This window comes from Platalea leucorodia, assembly GCF_965183815.1.
Source record: "Platalea leucorodia genome assembly, chromosome: 9".
In the NCBI taxonomy this organism is placed as follows: Eukaryota; Metazoa; Chordata; class Aves; order Pelecaniformes; family Threskiornithidae; genus Platalea; species Platalea leucorodia.
Window position 1 is genome coordinate 16,989,329 of NC_138831.1, and position 15,536 is coordinate 17,004,864.

The 15,536-nt window shown below is 55.5% G+C and overlaps 3 protein-coding genes across 7 annotated transcripts in view; all 3 read right to left on the reverse strand.

Moving 5' to 3' along the window:
- Positions 1-1,652: 1,652 nt before the first annotated feature.
- Positions 1,653-12,333, reverse strand: LOC309595456 (uncharacterized protein). 5 transcript variants are annotated; one of them, XM_082322419.1, is made up of 11 exons: positions 12,262-12,333; positions 10,159-10,232; positions 7,373-8,839; positions 6,937-7,008; positions 6,643-6,714; positions 6,374-6,451; positions 6,184-6,282; positions 5,245-5,352; positions 4,785-4,847; positions 4,170-4,335; positions 1,653-3,640 (listed from the first exon to the last, which is right to left on the reverse strand). In XM_082322419.1, exons 3-11 carry the CDS (start codon positions 7,488-7,490, stop codon positions 3,319-3,321), a joined length of 1,098 nt encoding a protein of 365 aa, XP_082178545.1. In that variant the 5' UTR covers positions 7,491-8,839; positions 10,159-10,232; positions 12,262-12,333; the 3' UTR covers positions 1,653-3,318. The 5 variants fall into 5 exon arrangements, with proteins under 5 accessions (XP_082178545.1, XP_082178543.1, XP_082178546.1 ...); XM_082322417.1 differs by lacking the exon at positions 12,262-12,333 and adding an exon at positions 10,645-11,783; XM_082322420.1 differs by lacking the exon at positions 10,159-10,232 and having other exon boundaries at positions 12,262-12,329.
- A 158-nt stretch (positions 12,334-12,491) lies between these two features.
- BRK1 (BRICK1 subunit of SCAR/WAVE actin nucleating complex) lies at positions 12,492-13,054 on the reverse strand. Its single transcript, XM_082322422.1, has 3 exons — positions 12,892-13,054; positions 12,728-12,810; positions 12,492-12,623 (listed from the first exon to the last, which is right to left on the reverse strand). Exons 1-3 carry the CDS (start codon positions 13,007-13,009, stop codon positions 12,597-12,599), a joined length of 228 nt encoding a protein of 75 aa, XP_082178548.1. The 5' UTR covers positions 13,010-13,054; the 3' UTR covers positions 12,492-12,596.
- Positions 13,055-13,111: 57 nt separating this feature from the next.
- The window catches only part of FANCD2 (FA complementation group D2), a gene marked incomplete at its 5' end in the record, with an annotated part of 55,646 nt that continues 53,221 nt past the window's right edge, over positions 13,112-15,536 (reverse strand). The window contains 3 exons of the mRNA XM_082322416.1: positions 13,112-13,203; positions 13,325-13,399; positions 13,915-14,061. Of these exons, the coding sequence (XP_082178542.1) occupies positions 13,126-13,203; positions 13,325-13,399; positions 13,915-14,061 (300 nt within the window). The 3' untranslated portion in view covers positions 13,112-13,125. The remainder of the gene's footprint in view (positions 13,204-13,324; positions 13,400-13,914; positions 14,062-15,536) is intronic.

The following is a 15,536-nucleotide window of genomic DNA, read 5'->3' on the forward strand; positions in this document are numbered from 1 at the left end:
GCCTGCAAGTAGGAGTAACTGAGGGAGGATTAGGCTTCAATGTCCGCTGCATTTTGCAGGCTACAGGTAGTTTTCAGGCACCTTTCTGGTTTTAAACTCTGAACACCTTGGGGGGGAGAGAGAGAAGAGAAAAGCAACAAGTAATAAGCACAACCCACTCCTCTCACCCTCCAGGCTATCCCTGAACTAATGACACCCTCTTGTGCTGGGAGATGGTGAGAAAGCAGCCGCTTGCCTTTGGCTGAGCTGAGAGGAATTCTGCGGTTTAGCCATGAAAGTTTTTGCAGGATCGTATGGGAGAGCGCGTGGATTATGTTGCACTTTTACCGAGACCTTTTGGAGAATTTTTTTCCCCTTCTGTACCCTTTTGGGGAATTACTTGCTATCATAACTAATTCGTTACATTAATATTTCAAACTAACGCAGTAACATTTTTGCTAAAGCCTGCTAAATTGAAGACCTAGGCCTAATTTTATTTCATTTTTATCTAGAAACAGGAGTTCCTTGTTCTATACAGAGCTTCTAGCATCTCTCCTAAGCCCCGTCAAGAACCAAGCAGAACACTACGCTGACCTCTATGCCTGTTTTATCTTATTGTTTCCTTAAACTTTTACTTCCAGTCAAAATTGTATTATTTTCTTCAAATTCATTAGAAGCTTTCTAACGTGATGTGTTGTAGAAAGTGGATCAGGGTGCTATAGCTATATTATTCTCGTAAAATGCCATCATCTACGTGAAAAACCTCCGGTTTCTAATCACTACGGAGACAGTGGCGATAGAGGCTGAAGATGCACAAGACGAAGTTAGTGCGTGTTGCAGACCCTATCGACAGACTCCAGAGAAACGTTCTTTGTGTCTCCTTGTTACCAACGATAATACTGCCAATAGCAGGCTACCGTGCAGATTCTTGAGTCTCACAATTTTTCATTTTTTTTGGCTGGCTGTTACGACGTTAGGCAGCTGTCCTGTGCCTTTGCTGGCAAGCTGAGTGCCTACAGACCTTGAAATAAATGAGCGCCAGGTTTTGCTACAGCAGCTCTGGGACTGTGTGAAGCAGCTACTGAGCCACCGGCAGCTGGGTTATGCCACAGTGCGCGTCGCCCAGGTGTGTCACAGGCATACAGACGCGACCCTTAGTGTTTTGTGCCGCTCCAAAGGTGGCTGTGGCTGCTCTTGCAGACGCAGCTCCCAGCTTGGCAAAGGCCAAATGCCCCAAGTTTCTGCAGCTCCCCAGAAGGTATTCCTTTTTTCCCCTCTGCAAGGGACCAACATTTCAACATCCACCCTCTCGTGGGGTCAGAAGTTAGCTAGGGAAAAAGCCACCAGCCCATCAGCACTGCTGCACTCCCTGAAGGTCCTGCAGCCTGGGCTGAAGCATTTGTGCAGAAAGGCTGCCATCGTGTGGCCTTGTGCCTGGCCACGGCGACAGCGTGCAGGAGGCCCTTGCCAGCAACCTTGCTCCCACCCTGCCCTTCACATCCCTCTCCGGGGCTGTTTTTTAGTTGTACTTGGCTCTGCTGATGCTCAGCTCCGTAGGCCTTTGCAGGCACAGGGTGTCCCAGCCTGCTGGAGCAAGCCCTTCCCAGCCACGATGGGCTCTCTCGCTGCCGTGCTAGAAAATGAAAAGCTCTGGCTTTTCTGGCTTTTCTGGCTTTCTGTACGTGGCAGGAATAAAGCAGAACTGAAGGGCAGCTCAGACGACTGACCTGCAAAGCAAAAATGTCGTTTCACAGCTCAGACTTCTTGTGGAAACGTGCTGAGTTTCTTAGCACAGAAACACAGCAGCTGCAATGGTAGTCAGTCTGCCTTAAAGGCCAGAGACTAAAGCAGTTGCTATGAGGTTGGAGTTTCTGCTTCTCTTATACTTGAAGCATTTGTCTGAAATGCAAAGCCGGTCTGGTTTAGAAAGGAGGGAAAGTGGGCCTGGGTCTGGCACTTGCATGTGAGCTATTTCCTTCCCTGAGCAGTCTCCAAACCAAACGTGGCCTGTGTTTTTGGAGCTTGGGATTTGGTTGGGGTTCTGGATCAGGAGACACGGTAGTAGTTGTGTGCGGTCACGCAGGAAAGGAGCAATGCTGTAGCAAAGCGGATCCGTGGACTGTTTAATCTCTTTGTTTTCCCTGACAACAGGGCTACTTAAACACTGTTCAAAGGCATGCACAGCACTCAGAGACAGCCGGTGTGTAATCCTCATTCCCACAGAGACATGGGCACCGAGACACAGTGATCCACCCCCAAAAGAGTTTATCCTAGCTGAGGGATGGGTGGTACTAATGCAGGTTGGGTTGCGGAGGAGAGCTGAGCTCTCCCAATCCAGTTCCTGCAGTCATCCCTAAATACAGAGCTGGTACTGACGCAGCACTTCGGGGTTGGCTGTGAAATGTCTGGCACGCGCTGGCGTGGAATTTTCAAAAAACCTTTTCATATTTATGGTAGTAGCTTTTGTAGCTGAGCTTTAGCAAACGAAAGATGGGAGCCAAGGAAACACGAACCGTGCTCCAGCGCGCTCCCAGGCAGCAAGGCACCAGCCAGCGGCCTTGCCGTGCATCGGAGGAGCCTGGATCTTGAGGCAAGCCACTGGTTTTGATAATGCTCTCCTCCTACTTTTCAACGGGGGAAGCTGATTTGGCAGCTGTAGTCTCAGGGACAGCCCATAACTAGAGAATTGCAGTCCCATGTGCCTAATGAAGCAATGGAGGCTGTTGGGGTGTTTGGGCCTTGAAGAGAGGTCGGTCTAGCCCAGGGTCCCTTGCCTGTGGGTGAAGCCCAGGATGGCACATAAGAGCAAGGCAAGCATGGGATAATTCCCCTGTGTGCTCTCCCGTGCCCCTGCGAGCCACAGCACCAATTTCGTGAGCAGCAGAGGGGCCCGGTGACCTCTTGGCTGGCTCCTGGCAGCTCTCCAAGCACTCTTTCCAGGCCACGTGCGGCACCCCTCTAGGAGCGGAGGACCAACAGTCCGTGTGACCGGCCAGGTCGGGCTCCTGTCACTGCCTCCTGCACCGTGTGTCAGTCAGGCTGGTCTTGCTGTCTGTTGCTGGCCATGGCCGTGGGCTCCCCTAGCCCCTCAGGGCCCCGCCACTGGTCGGAGGAGCCCCGTGCCTGGCTCCTGCCTGCCGACACTGTGGGCATCCACAGCCGTGCCCGGCCGTGGAGCTCAGCCAGTGCTGGTGCCTCGCAGGCTTTGCTGTTGATACCACCCGGACACACGTGCGACAGCTCTGTCCCTCTTTATTTGGAGAGAAACGGCTGATCCCCGAAGCTGTCGGTCGGGGTTCTGCCAGTGCACCCCCAACCCCTGCCCTGGCGGGGCCGCCTTCAGTCCTCGCTGGAGGTCCGGGCCAGCACGCTCGGGGGGCAGGGAGGCTCTTTCTGTTGGGGCTGGGGCTGGAGGGCTCTGGGCTGGTTCCGCTGCAGCAGGGCTTCTGGGGACGGGCTAGGGGGGCGCGGGGGCCGTGGGGAGGATGGGCGCGACGGTTTTCCAGGCAGAAGCCGCGGCTGCTGGTGTTGGGTCCGGCTCTCAGGGGCACCAAGGCGGATGGTCCGGCCCTCAGGGATGGCGGGCCGGCTGGTCCGGATGTCCGGGCGCAAGGGGCGGCCGCCGCTTTCCAGCTGGGCTTCCAAAGCTGAAGCGAGGCGCCTGTGGAAGAGAGGAGGCTGCTGAGGCCCTCAGCTGCAGATGAGACACAGGGACTCTCCTCCACAGCACGGCCCAGAGCTGGCAAGGCTCACCACCGCGGGCTGAGCTGCTGGCACACCTTGGCCGAGGTGGACACTTGCACCTCATGGCACCACCGAGCAGGGCCATTCCTGCGGGCAGGTTCACTGGTCAGGAGCGGGCGCTAGTGCCCGTCTCGCTTCCTAGGGCAATCTCATCCCCTGCTCTTTCTCTTCCTGACCTTGCTTTGCCTATGCCTGTCGCTCCTGGGGGCTGCTCTTGTTCGGGCAGGGTCAGCTGGAGCTAACACTGGCTCCAGCCAGAGCAGGCTCCCGAGAAGGCGGCCCAGGAATTAAGAGGCCAATTAAAGCACCTGACAGCAGCAGAAACCTCAGCAGAGTTTTTTGGCCTAGCGCTAACTTGGCGCTCCGCAAGCAGCCCGACCTGAAATGCTTCGTGGCTACGAGCAGCCACCTAAGGCAGCAGTGGCAGAGGGAAATCAACGACTCACTCTATTCTCTTCCTCCGCCAACGGATCATGACATAGCACAACAGTATCACGAGCGGCAGGGAAAAGATGGTTGCTGCTGCGCAGCGCCTTGGCACATCTTTGGGCCAGAAAGCACTTGTGGTCCTCTGGGGATTGGAAACATTTGTGGTTCTCTCGCCGACCACACCTGGAGGAGCAATTCGGGATGTTAGTCCGTCCTGTGCGCCCCTGGTAAGCTTGCAGCACCTTTGATATGGCCAGGAAGTTCTCCGTTTCCCGCCAGTGCTGGTGCCTGGAGGCACGCTCCCACCCTTTGGGACATGTTGTCCCACCGAACAAAACTCAGAAGGCCAGAAGGAGAGCACGCGGGGGAGCGCAGCTGCTTGACCAGTCGCTCCTTCGAGGGACACCGACAAAAACCATCCCTGCAGCAGGGACTGCCACCCCCAACTCTCCCTGCCCTCCCCCCCCCGGGCCAGTTCCCACACCCCGAGGGGACGCAGTCGGCCTTCTCAAGAGGCACTTGAACCTTGCTCTCCCCTTCTCCCTTGTCTCCAGCAGGGGCACCGCTGGCAGCCGCTCCCAGCTTTCGGGACGTGTCTCCCACTTAGGGACCCCAGCAAGACTGCTCAGTACCTGAGTCCGTTCGAAAAAATTCATATACTCTGCCGTGGTGGTCTTCACTGGGCCTTGACAGCACTGCCAAAAAGCAGAGACGACAGGGAAGGCCTCAGCGTGGCTCAGGCACAGAGGATGGGCGAGGACGGGGAGGTTCCCTCTAAGCCCCTGCCCAATCTGGGAGTCAGGGCATCGCTCTGGACCTCAGCTCACGGGAGGGATCCCGCTCTGTGCTGCTCTTGTGCCCTGGGCCTCTAGGGCCTCACGGCAAGCTCTGGGCTGCAGCTACAGCGGGGGTACATTCGTGCAAGAGTCACATCTCCCATCATCTGCGGAACGTGGTCCAGATGCCTCGACCCCAAAACGCTTTCAGCTTTGGCTGCTGACGTGACGTGCAAGAGCGGGCACCGGGGGAAGAGCCTGCTGACACACAGCCATCCTGATGGGTGACGCCGGCTGACCATGGGACAGCAATTACCTGCCATGCCGGCGGCTTGCATCGCCTCTGTTTCTTTAGGAGGGACTGGCAGTGAGCCGCTGCTTCCTTCTGGAAACACCTCGTTTTTCACAGCCTCTTGGTCCATCTCTTGAGAAAGAAGGAGGGACAGCTGGATCAGATGGAACCGTTCCCCATCAGGGAGATGGCATCTTCAGGAGGCAAGACTTCTCAAAGACTTTGATAAGGTTTAGAAAAAAACGCCTGGGCTTTTGGGGCTGCGCCTCGTCACTACTCCAAACAACAGTCACGCCTGACCTGCTGGGAGACTGGGAAATTACACGTGACCTGCTGGTTTGCATCGCACGTAGTGCATTCTTGGCAAGCTGTTAGGTGATGCTAAATGCCTTTCTTCAAAGAGGACAGGAAGAAGTTGCAGCCAGGCCAGCCAGGGAAACAGCCCTTCTGAGAAAGGCCCTCGTGCCCTTCCCTGTAAGCACCGGCAACGGTCACATTCGTCCCTTCCCAGCTGTCGCTCTGCAGACGGGAAATCGAGCACAACCCAAAAAGCCTGCAGAATCGGCATCTCCACCTGACTTCCAGCACTAGGAAAGGGCAACCGGCGTTGCTTGGAACCTCGCTCCCGCCTGGAACTGGCCCAGTGGGCAAGCAGTGCCGCATGTGAGCTGAACAGAAGTTCAGCACACGCCAGGCCCTCAAATCTGCATACCGACGTCTGCCCAAACCAGCTCTGAGCCGTAACGGTAAAACTGGCACTCAGCTTGAACCACAACTGGCAGCAGAGGCTCTGCATCGTCTCTGTGGCTGGCCAGCACCTGCCGGTGAGGCGTGAAACACAGCATCGCTGCTGCGAGGCTCTGATCGATCCCTTCCTGCTGCGCAGGCCACAGCACGTCCAGACGTGTAGCTAAAACCTCCAGTTCCGAGTCTGACGGCTAAGGCAGAGTGAAATATACCCACCGTGTCCTCTGTCCAGCTCCCTCAGGATTTCCCTTAGGACTTCAGGTGGCTCTGGGCACTTTTTTCCTCCTTTGCCTTGGAACTTTGCTCTTCGAGGAACTGAGCAGAAAGTATTCGGTTCAATTTCACATGAATAAATTAGAGAAAAGCAGGGCTTAGCCCCTGAGGTCAGCAGAGACAGACTACTCACTCCTGCGATGCCGGCTGGGCTGTAGCGCAGCATCCAGCCGAGGAGCTGGGAAAGTCCTCCCTGCAGGCCCATCTGTAACTAAACACCCAGAGAAGCTTCCGTCATCGCCTGTGATCTACATCGGCAGAACTGCACCGCAGCAGCGGTAAGGACACCACGCGAGGGGAGGGCACACGCGTGCAGGTCTCCATCCTCACACCTGCAGAGGTGCCCGGCTGGCTGAGCGCTGGGCTGGCAGCTCTCAAAGGGAGGAAAAAGCCATGACATACCCACGCGATCTCCCGCAGCCTTGCTCCTGGAACCCAGCTGGGAAGCTCTGTCACCTTCGCCTGCAGGCACAGCTGCAAACAAGCGCAGGACACAACAGCTCCTGTGACGCAGCTCAAGAAACTTCTTCAGATAAGAGTGGCACAGAGTGCAGTTCAAAGGGGGAATTGCCCCACGGCACTCCTCTCTCCCTTCCGCTCAGGAGCATGGTGTTTGCACCAGAGTTACTGCATGCCTGCAGTGCCACTGTGCTGGGAGGAAACGAACCACCAAGGAAAGGGACATCGAGAACTTACCTCCAGGATGCCCCAAGGGCTCCAAACCAACATCCAGCCGAGAAGCTGGATAACCATTGCCACCACCCTCATCTAGAAGCAAGCACAGATGAGAAATGTTTCCCTTGCACATTGGGACCCACTGCTGCCTCAGTGAAGTGCAGGCACTGGAAGGGGGTCAGGTAACAACATGGGAGCCAGGTGTAGGTCGAGCTTGCCAAAGCTGCAGAGGGGCCCGGTGACCTCCTGGCAGACACCTGGCAGCTCTCCACACACTCTTCCCAGGCCATGTGCAACACCCCTGAGGAGCGGACGGACCAACATACGGCCCCTCGGGCTCTCGCGCACAGAGAGGAAACCCTCACTAAAGCACTGGAGGAAAAAACCCATCATCCACGCTTCTCAGGGAGAGCAGCCCGCTAGCCCGTGAAAAGCTGCATCAGCACCGCCCGCTTACCTGCTCCCCTCGCTCGCCACGGAGCCGCCCAGGCAGCCCTGGCATGCAGGGCCACCAGGAGGAGGAGGATGAGGAGGAGGCATTGGGCGGGGGCCATGGCCCCCTGCACTCGCACCATGCTGCTGCTACCACCGCTGTGGCCACCGCTGCTGCCGCACTCGGGGCAGGGGGGCTGAGCAGTCAGTTCATACGGCTGGCGCAGCCCCGCGGGGCTCTGTGACCTCACAGCCCCGCTGTGACCTCACGGCCAGGCCGAGGCTGCATGGGAACAGCTCTCAGGGTGCTCATGGAGAGCTGCTGGAGCACAGCCGGGGGAGCTGCCCTCCCGGGGAGTGGAGCACGTCCCGTCGGGCAGCTCCGTCCAAGGGCTGGGACGCAGTCCCACCCAGGGCTGAGCCCGCAGCTCTGCCCTGTTTTCCAGGCACTGTCACAGGGGCAGCGAGGAACTCACAGTCCCCCAGAACAACAGGAACCCACAGCCAAGGGGTTTCAGGGCCACTGAGAAGCAGGCAGCCCAAGCACCCGAGACCAAAGGAGCTCGCTCTCCCTTGTGGCAGCCACCTTGGTGCGACGTGTCCGGCCTCAGCCCGCTTGTGCACGAGTTAGCGCACAGTCTATATTCATGTCATTTCTGCAGTTCCATTGTTATCAATACAAAAATATTTGCCCTGCTCCCAAATGGCTGCGAAGGAGCAAGGGGAAGGCTCGAGGGGCTGGGGATCTGAGGAAGGGGCTGCTGGCTGCTAGACAAGGGGGGAGCAGTGAACTGCGCCCAGCCGCTGGCCTGGCTGAGCCCACAAATCCTGCAGCAAGCACGGGGGATCAACGTGGGGTCTGAGGGCACTCTCCCCACCCACCGCCCTGACCAGTCTTCCAGGAGCAGCCTGCTACAAAACCTGCTCAAAATCAGCACCTCTCTTCTTCCTCGTCCTCCCAGTTCCCTGGGGTCCCTTCCCACCTCCATTCTTCTGGCTTTGCAGTAGGGCTGGAAGCACCTCATGGAGGCAGAGCCACAGGCAGGGGAGAGCGCACACTCCCTGGGAAGCACAGGCAGCCCCAAGGACCATTCCCTGATCCATCATACCTGAGCCAACAGTGAGCCCTGGCAGCCAGGAGGGCCAACCCTGTCCTGGGGTGCAGCAAGCACTGCACTGCCAGCCGGTCGAGGGAGGTGATTGTCCCGCTCTACTCTGCACTGGTGCGGCCTCACCTTGAGCACTGTGTGCAGCTTTGGGCCCCACAGTACAAAAAGGATACAAAGCTACTGGAGAGTGTCCAGAGGAGAGCCACAAAGATGGTGAAGGGTTTAGAGGGGAAGCCATGCGAGGAGCGGCTGAAGTCACTTGGTCTGTTCAGCCTGGAGAAGAGGAGACTGAGGGGAGACCTCATCGCGGTCTACAGCTTCCTCACAAGGGGAAGAGGAGGGGCAGGCGCTGATCTCTTCTCCCTGACGACCAACGATAGGACCTGAGGGAACGGCAGGAAGATATGCCAGGGGAGGTTTAGGTTGGGCATTAGGAAAAGGCTCTTCACCCAGAGGGCGGTGGAGCACTGGAACAGGCTCCCCTGGGAGGTAGTCACGGTGCCAAGCCTGCCAACATTCAAGCAGCAATTGGACAACGCCCTCAGACATATGGTGTGATTTTTGGGGTTGTCCTATGCAGGGACAGGGGTTGGACTCGATGATCCTTGGGGGTCCCTTCCAACTCAGGACATTCTGTGATCTGATCCTCCCTCTTGATGGTCCTGGTTTCAGCTGGGATAGTGTTAATTTTCTTCTTAGGAGCTGGTACAGTGCTGTGGTTTGGGTTTAGGATGAGAATAATGTTGATAACACACTGATGTTTTGGGTCTTGCTAAGCAGTGCTAAGTTGTTGCTAAGTAGGGCTTACACTGGTCAAGGACTTTCCAGCTTCCCATGCTCTGCCAAGGTGCACAAGAAGCTGGGAGGGGGCACAGCCAGGGGGGCTGACCCAGACTGGCCAAAGGGCTATGCCATACCATATGACATCACGCTCAGTATATAAACTGGGGGAAGAAGGAGGAAGGGGAGGACGTTCGGCCCAATGGCGTTTGTCTTCCCAAGTAACAGTTACGCGTGATGGAGCCCTGCTTTCCTGGAGATGGCCGAACACCCGCCTGCCGATGGGAAGGAGTGAATGAATTCCTTGTTTTGCTTTTGTTTGTGTGCACAGCTTGTGCTTTACCTATTTAACTGTGCTATTTTTATCTTACTTCAGTTATTAAACTCTTCTTATCTCAACCCACGAGTTTTCTCCCTTTTACCTTTCCGGTTCTCTCCCCCGTCCCACCGGTGGGGGGAAGGGAGCGAACGGCTGCATGGCGCTTAGCTGCTGGCTGGGGTTAAACCACAACATTGATCCAGCCCCTTTCCTCAGCACTTTTGAGCACACAGCCATCGCAAAGGATGTCAATATTCAATCCTCACCTTTTGTGGAGGACTTTTGGGGAGCTAGGGCAGCCAAAGCAGGTACTGCCGTCAGCTGTGTTTGTTAGGGGAAATGCTGAGGGTTACTAGAGACACCAGCAGCAGAGAGGGGGAGAATGGCCTCCAAGAGGTAATGTAAATCCATGTCTCACCGCCATTTCTCCCACGTGCAAGCAGTATTTTACTGCAAGCGAGCCCTCCTGCAGCTCCTTTCCCTTGTGTTAAAAGCAAGGTTTAACCCAGCCTTGGCTCCAACGGCATTTCTGCCCTCCTCTGCCACAAGGGCCAGAGGCAGAACCCACAGCGCACATCTAGCTTTTGAATTCAGTCTAAATACCAGACAAGGTCTCCCCTGGAGATTTCCTGGGGGTGTTCTTCCTCTGCCTACAGAGGTACAGGCACACGCATCCCCTGTGAACACAAAGAAGTCAAGGCGAGCTGTCGGCAGGACTCCGAGTTGGATCGATCCAGTGTTTCCCCAGGATATTATTCTCAAACTTTTGCTCCAGGAGGTACCCAAGGAGAATCCTCCCCTCCCCAAAAAAGAGGGCTCCGTCAACCACTGACTTCACGTTTCTGTGATATAAAGTGAAAACGCACAAGGATGCGTCAGACTGCAGGGGGAGAGAGGGACGGTGAGGGGAAAGGTAAGGTGACGGTGCATCCACCCAAAAGCTTTTATGTGGACTAGGACCAAGTCCCAGGTCCTGATGCTTTGCAGAGTTCAGAGCAATACTGCTAACAGCTTTTTGGAACCTGGACACGCAAATCTCAGTGAATCTGGAGACCTTCCATACTCCCCTGACTTCCCCAGCTCACTGACCTGGTGCGGTCGGCAGGCAACCACAGGCAGGCAGGGCCAATCTTCTCTTTGAGAGACAACGACTCGAGGTGCCTTCCACTACTGTCAGCACCTTGGCACCAAAATGCAAGATACGCTATCTTCTGGGATCTTTCAAGAAAAGTCCAGCTTTGCAAGGCTACTAGGGACAAAGCACAGCTCTCCCTCAACAACTCAGCTGTGTCCTAACACATGCCTCTCGAGATCACCTCAGGTCACTGAATTATTTCATCATCATCATCATCATCATCATTATTATTATTATTAGATATGACTACATTTGACTTGAAAGCTGTTTTCTAAAATCAAGGCTCTCCTAGCAGTGGGTACCTAGAGAGCCCAAAGGTTATTTACTAGAACCTAGATTTATGTGAGAAGTCTGGTCCAATCCATTCATCTTAAAACACGTGCTTTGGATCAGACACTATGACCTTTATGGGATAGGCAAAGCTTGAATTCCAGCTCTATCTCCATCTTCTGCTGACAGCAGAAAAAATGGTCATGCCAAGGTAGTATCACCTCACCTCCTGCCCAAGATCAAAATTCAGTGCTACCATGCATTCCCAAACCTTGGAAGTGTTAACTCAAATGAGGGCTGCAGGATTACTCCGATCACGCCATGAGGTTGGGCTGCCTGTCCAGCAGGCAGCGAGCACTAAAAGCCCGCTGTTACCATTTGAGAGTGCAAACCTCTCTCAAGCTACAGTTGTGGCTCAGGCTCTAAGGAAACTGCTCAGATCTCAGGACTCCACTCCAGGACATCCAGAATAAGCAATGGCACCTACCAATCTTGTATGACAGCACCATCTCTCATCATTTGGTATTGCCCCTGAGCAAAAGCACAGTGATCCGTGGCTGCTCCACTCCACTGTAAGCTCTGCAGGGTTGGTACAAAGCACTTATTTCCCTTGGGACTTACGCACCAGAAGTGGCCGCGCCTCCCAGATGTGCAGCCCAGCCTGACAGTAAAGTGCAACTGGCTAGGTGAGCTGAAGGAAAGGCTGGAAGAGCACTTACTCAAACAATGGAAAACACAGAGCTTCCTACAGAGAACAAAACTCTGAGCTTGGGAGAGGACCTACGCTGAGGAACAACCAGCTGATGTCGGACCTGCCAGGCTGAAACATATAAAGTAGAACATTAAGTTACACAGGTGCCCAGTAAAGTAAACACTGCGGACGTCACATTGCCGTCATGAAAAAGATAGCTTCCAGTTGGAGAATAATAGACCGAGACATTTAAAGCCTGCTGAGAATCAAGAAGACCTTTACTGACACCAACTCCATGGACTCCCCAACAAATACTAAATATGAGCAGTGAGTCTGCAGTTCTAGATGCCCACTGGAAAACCAAGATAAATAGAGGTGTGGCAGGAAGAGAGATTTCCTTCTCCTTGCCACTTTCCTTCCTAGAGAAGAGGATAAACACCTCTTCCTAGGTGCCAGCTAAGGGCACTCTCCTGTGGCACGTGCACCACGGCAGGTGAGCCTGCTGTCCCCACCCAGCCCTGGCAGTGTGCACATGTGCATGTTGGGACACCCTCCAAACCATCGGGATCACCAGATTTTCCGCTGTGACCCCAGCGGGAGCACAAAGCACCTCAACGATTGAGCCACGTCAGTCAGGTGCCTCCCAGAGCTGAGAGCGGCCAGGCCTGCAGCCCCTGGAGCGCGTCCCCCCCATCACAGCCCCCATGCATGGGGAGGAAGGCAGGCCTGAACCCTGTGGGCCAGGCGGGTGGAAAGGCAGGCTCTGAACATCCGAGACGTTGGCGGGGAGCCGGGCAGCCCGCGGCCCGGCCCCAGGCAGGCAGGCAGAGAGCAGGCAGGGCAGGAGCACAGCGGTTTATTGGCAACACAAGCAGAGGCGGCGGCGGCGGCAGGCCCCGGGCAGGGTGCGGGGTGCTCCGGCGGGGGGCCGGGGCCGCCCCGGGCCTACGTCAGCGTCTCGCCCTTGGTGACCTGCGGGAAGAGGAGAGGCCTCAGCCAGGGCTGCCTCAGCCAGGGCCGCCCCGGCCCGGCCCGGCCCCGGGCCCCCGCCCCCCCGCCCTCGCCCCGCCGCTCACCCGGGCCTCGATGTACTCGATCCTGCGCTCGAGCGCCGTCAGCTTCTCGTTCAGGGTGGCCAGCCGGGACCGGCACGACATGTCTGCGGGGAGGCGGCAGTGAGAGACCGCGGGCGCCCGCCCCGGCCCGCCGCCACCCCACCCCCGCCCCCCGCCGCCCTCACCGAAGGAGTTGAGGAAGTCCGCGATCTTCTTGATGGAGCTGGTGATCACCTCGATGTACTCGCGGTTGGCCCAGTCCTGGTGGATCTCCCGCTGCACCGGGTCCTCCTGCACCGACATGGCCGCCCCCGCCGCGCACCGCGCCTGCGCGGCGCCACGCACCGGCGCCGGGCGGAGCCGCCCCCGCCTCAGGCCCCGCCCGCCGCCGCCGCCGCCCGCCGCCACCGCCCGCCGCCTCAGGGATGCGGGGGGGAGCGGCCCGCCCCGGCCGCCCCGTCCTCGTCGCTGGTCTCCGTGCCGCTGCCGCTCGGCTCCTGCGGGGGACGCCGCCGTCAGAGCCGGAGCTGCCCCCTGCCCCCCGCCCCCCTTGCGTTGTGACAAGAGCTTCAGCCCAGCGGCTGAAGGCGGCGGGCCGCGCCGCCCGTGGAGAAGTACCTCAGCAGGGCTCTCTGCGGAGTCCTCCTCGTCCGAGTCCCGCTCTTCAGAGGCTTGAGACAAAATTTCTTCTCCCTAAGTTGGATGCAAGAGACCTGTGCTGAGTGTGTGCGAAGCAGCCACAGCGTGCTGGGATGGAATGGGAGACAGCGGCGTTTCATTACCATCTTGAATGAACAGTTTTTGAGTAAAGAGCAGGTTTTGTTTCAACTGTCCTGCTTCAAGATGAAGAAAACGGCCAGAATTGGCTTCTGTTAAAGCCACAGACAAGAGCGTGTGAAGAGGTGTTCAAGCGACCTTTACCTCCTGTGGTTCTTGCCAGCGAGCAGAGGAAGGATCCCCCGCACCCCTTCGTTACAAACAACAAAAACTGACCGCTCCACAGCCTCACTGCAAGGAAGCCCCCGGAGATGCAGGCCCTTAATCGTGGAATAAAACACTTCTTTCTGCTGCACTAGACTAATACGGTCACATCGAATTTGGCCTTTTAGCTCTACCCACACACAAGGGCAGAATTACAGCTGTCTGGGCAAGATGAGCATTGTCCTTCCCCAGGTTTTAATTGCCCCAGGCAGGACAGTGATTCTCACCTGAAGATCCCGATTTTTAAGGATGCCCACCCAGAACGCCTCCTGGCAGTGGTTGAACGCCAGCATTGCCTTCACTCGGTATACAAATTGTTCCAGTGACTTCTTCAACAAAGGCACGTGGTTGGTCAGTCCAATGTCTTGGCAAATCTAAACATGAAACGATTAAACATGACCGCGATTGATTCTTGCCCAGTATTCTGGCTATTTAAAAAGCCATTGGTTATACAGGTGGGAGGGATGGGACACGATCCCCACAAAGCTTGCCCAGATTATGTCATTTCTTGGCCAAATTCTTTTATAGCTTGTGTTAAAAAATAAAACTCAGATAAGCATTTTGTCTAAGGCAGCAAAATGATCCCTTGCAACAATCCAAACAGCCATATCCACTCTGGATAAAAACAGAAGGAGCCTCAGCTTTTCTCACGAACCCTAGAGAGAGGCTAGTAACTCTTCTACATAAGTCAGATGAATTCTGCTCACCCCTGGGAAATTATTTTGAGAATCTGCTTTTCCTTTGCTCCATCATCTCAGCAACAGACTGGTGCCACTCACTCTGTTCTCCGAGAACAACACACAGCTCTTCACACACAGATCTCACACTGCTGCCATCTTGCTTGTGGCAGCCACAGCTTGCTTGCGCACAAATGTCTGGGAGCTGCATTGCTGCTGGTGGTGCGTGCAACTGATAATGTTTGAGTCTGACTCACGTACAAGCCATTGCTGGTGAAATAGCAGAGTTATCTATGGAGGTCAGCAATGGGCAATCACACCATTCCAGTCCAAAGCAAAAACCAATGCTACAAGCGGCCAGACTCCAACACTACCTACCTCAGAAGGGAGATAGCTACTTGCTGATAGCCACAAGCTGCAGACTAATGCTGCAGGGAGTTTCATGTCAGGAAATTGCTGAATGCCCAAGCACAGAGAAGAAAGAATGAGAAAGGTGTTGAGTAAGCCACTGCGATGACAATCTGTTCTTGCTCAGCGTCTGATGCAATTCCTTTACACTAGCTATATGGAATGTGTGTGCACTATAAACTCCAAAGCCAGCTTGACCAGACCAAAGAAGCACTGGCTTTTGGAGAACTAGGACAGGAGGGAACAGATGGACTTGCTGTAAGCAAAAACCAGCTGAGGAAGGGCAGCTATGCCAGGTATTGCGTGAGATTTAGCTCTGGGTGAGCATCTCTTCCTGCTAGGCTTGGATCTGCAGTACAGAATAGAGTCATTGCTAAACCAGAAAACCTGCCAAGAGCCATAAACAATTATTTTGTGCATAAGTATTTTCCTTTTTCATGAGAATACTTTGTAACCTTCTTGCATTAAGATGCTCTCATTACCTATACTCTGAAATCAGATCAGCTTAATTTCTTGGAAGAGTTCAGCGTGCCTGGGAAGAGGGACACTGCTTTGCCTCGTGTTCTGCCAGCAGGGAATGGGTGACTGAATACCAACAGCAATCTGTTCTCTAGCCCGTGTAACAGGCAGGACCTAGCAATCATCAGCACTAAACAGAGCCAAATCAGGGAAAACCTCGCTAATGACACAATCAACCACCACAGTGCTCCCTGGGTCCTGGAACCTGCCCAACCGTCTGCAGGCAGTTTGGAGACTCAACATTA

What these genes read in the sequence shown, in the direction of transcription:
- LOC309595456 (XM_082322419.1), bottom strand. Translation starts at nt 7,490, where the DNA reads ATGGTGCGAGTGCAGGGGGCCATGGCCCCCGCCCAATGCCTCCTCCTC. An exon ending in GTGGCGAGCGAGGGGAGCAG is followed by an intron (nt 7,009 to 7,372) that starts GTAAGCGGGCGG and finishes GCTTGCTTCTAG; the next exon opens with ATGAGGGTGGTGGCAATGGT. An exon ending in GCCCAGCCGGCATCGCAGGA is followed by an intron (nt 6,283 to 6,373) that starts GTGAGTAGTCTG and finishes CTTTCTGCTCAG; the next exon opens with TTCCTCGAAGAGCAAAGTTC.
- BRK1 (XM_082322422.1), bottom strand. Translation starts at nt 13,009, where the DNA reads ATGTCGGTGCAGGAGGACCCGGTGCAGCGGGAGATCCACCAGGACTGG. An exon ending in GGACTTCCTCAACTCCTTCG is followed by an intron (nt 12,811 to 12,891) that starts GTGAGGGCGGCG and finishes GCCTCCCCGCAG; the next exon opens with ACATGTCGTGCCGGTCCCGG. An exon ending in TCGAGTACATCGAGGCCCGG is followed by an intron (nt 12,624 to 12,727) that starts GTGAGCGGCGGG and finishes CTCTTCCCGCAG; the next exon opens with GTCACCAAGGGCGAGACGCT.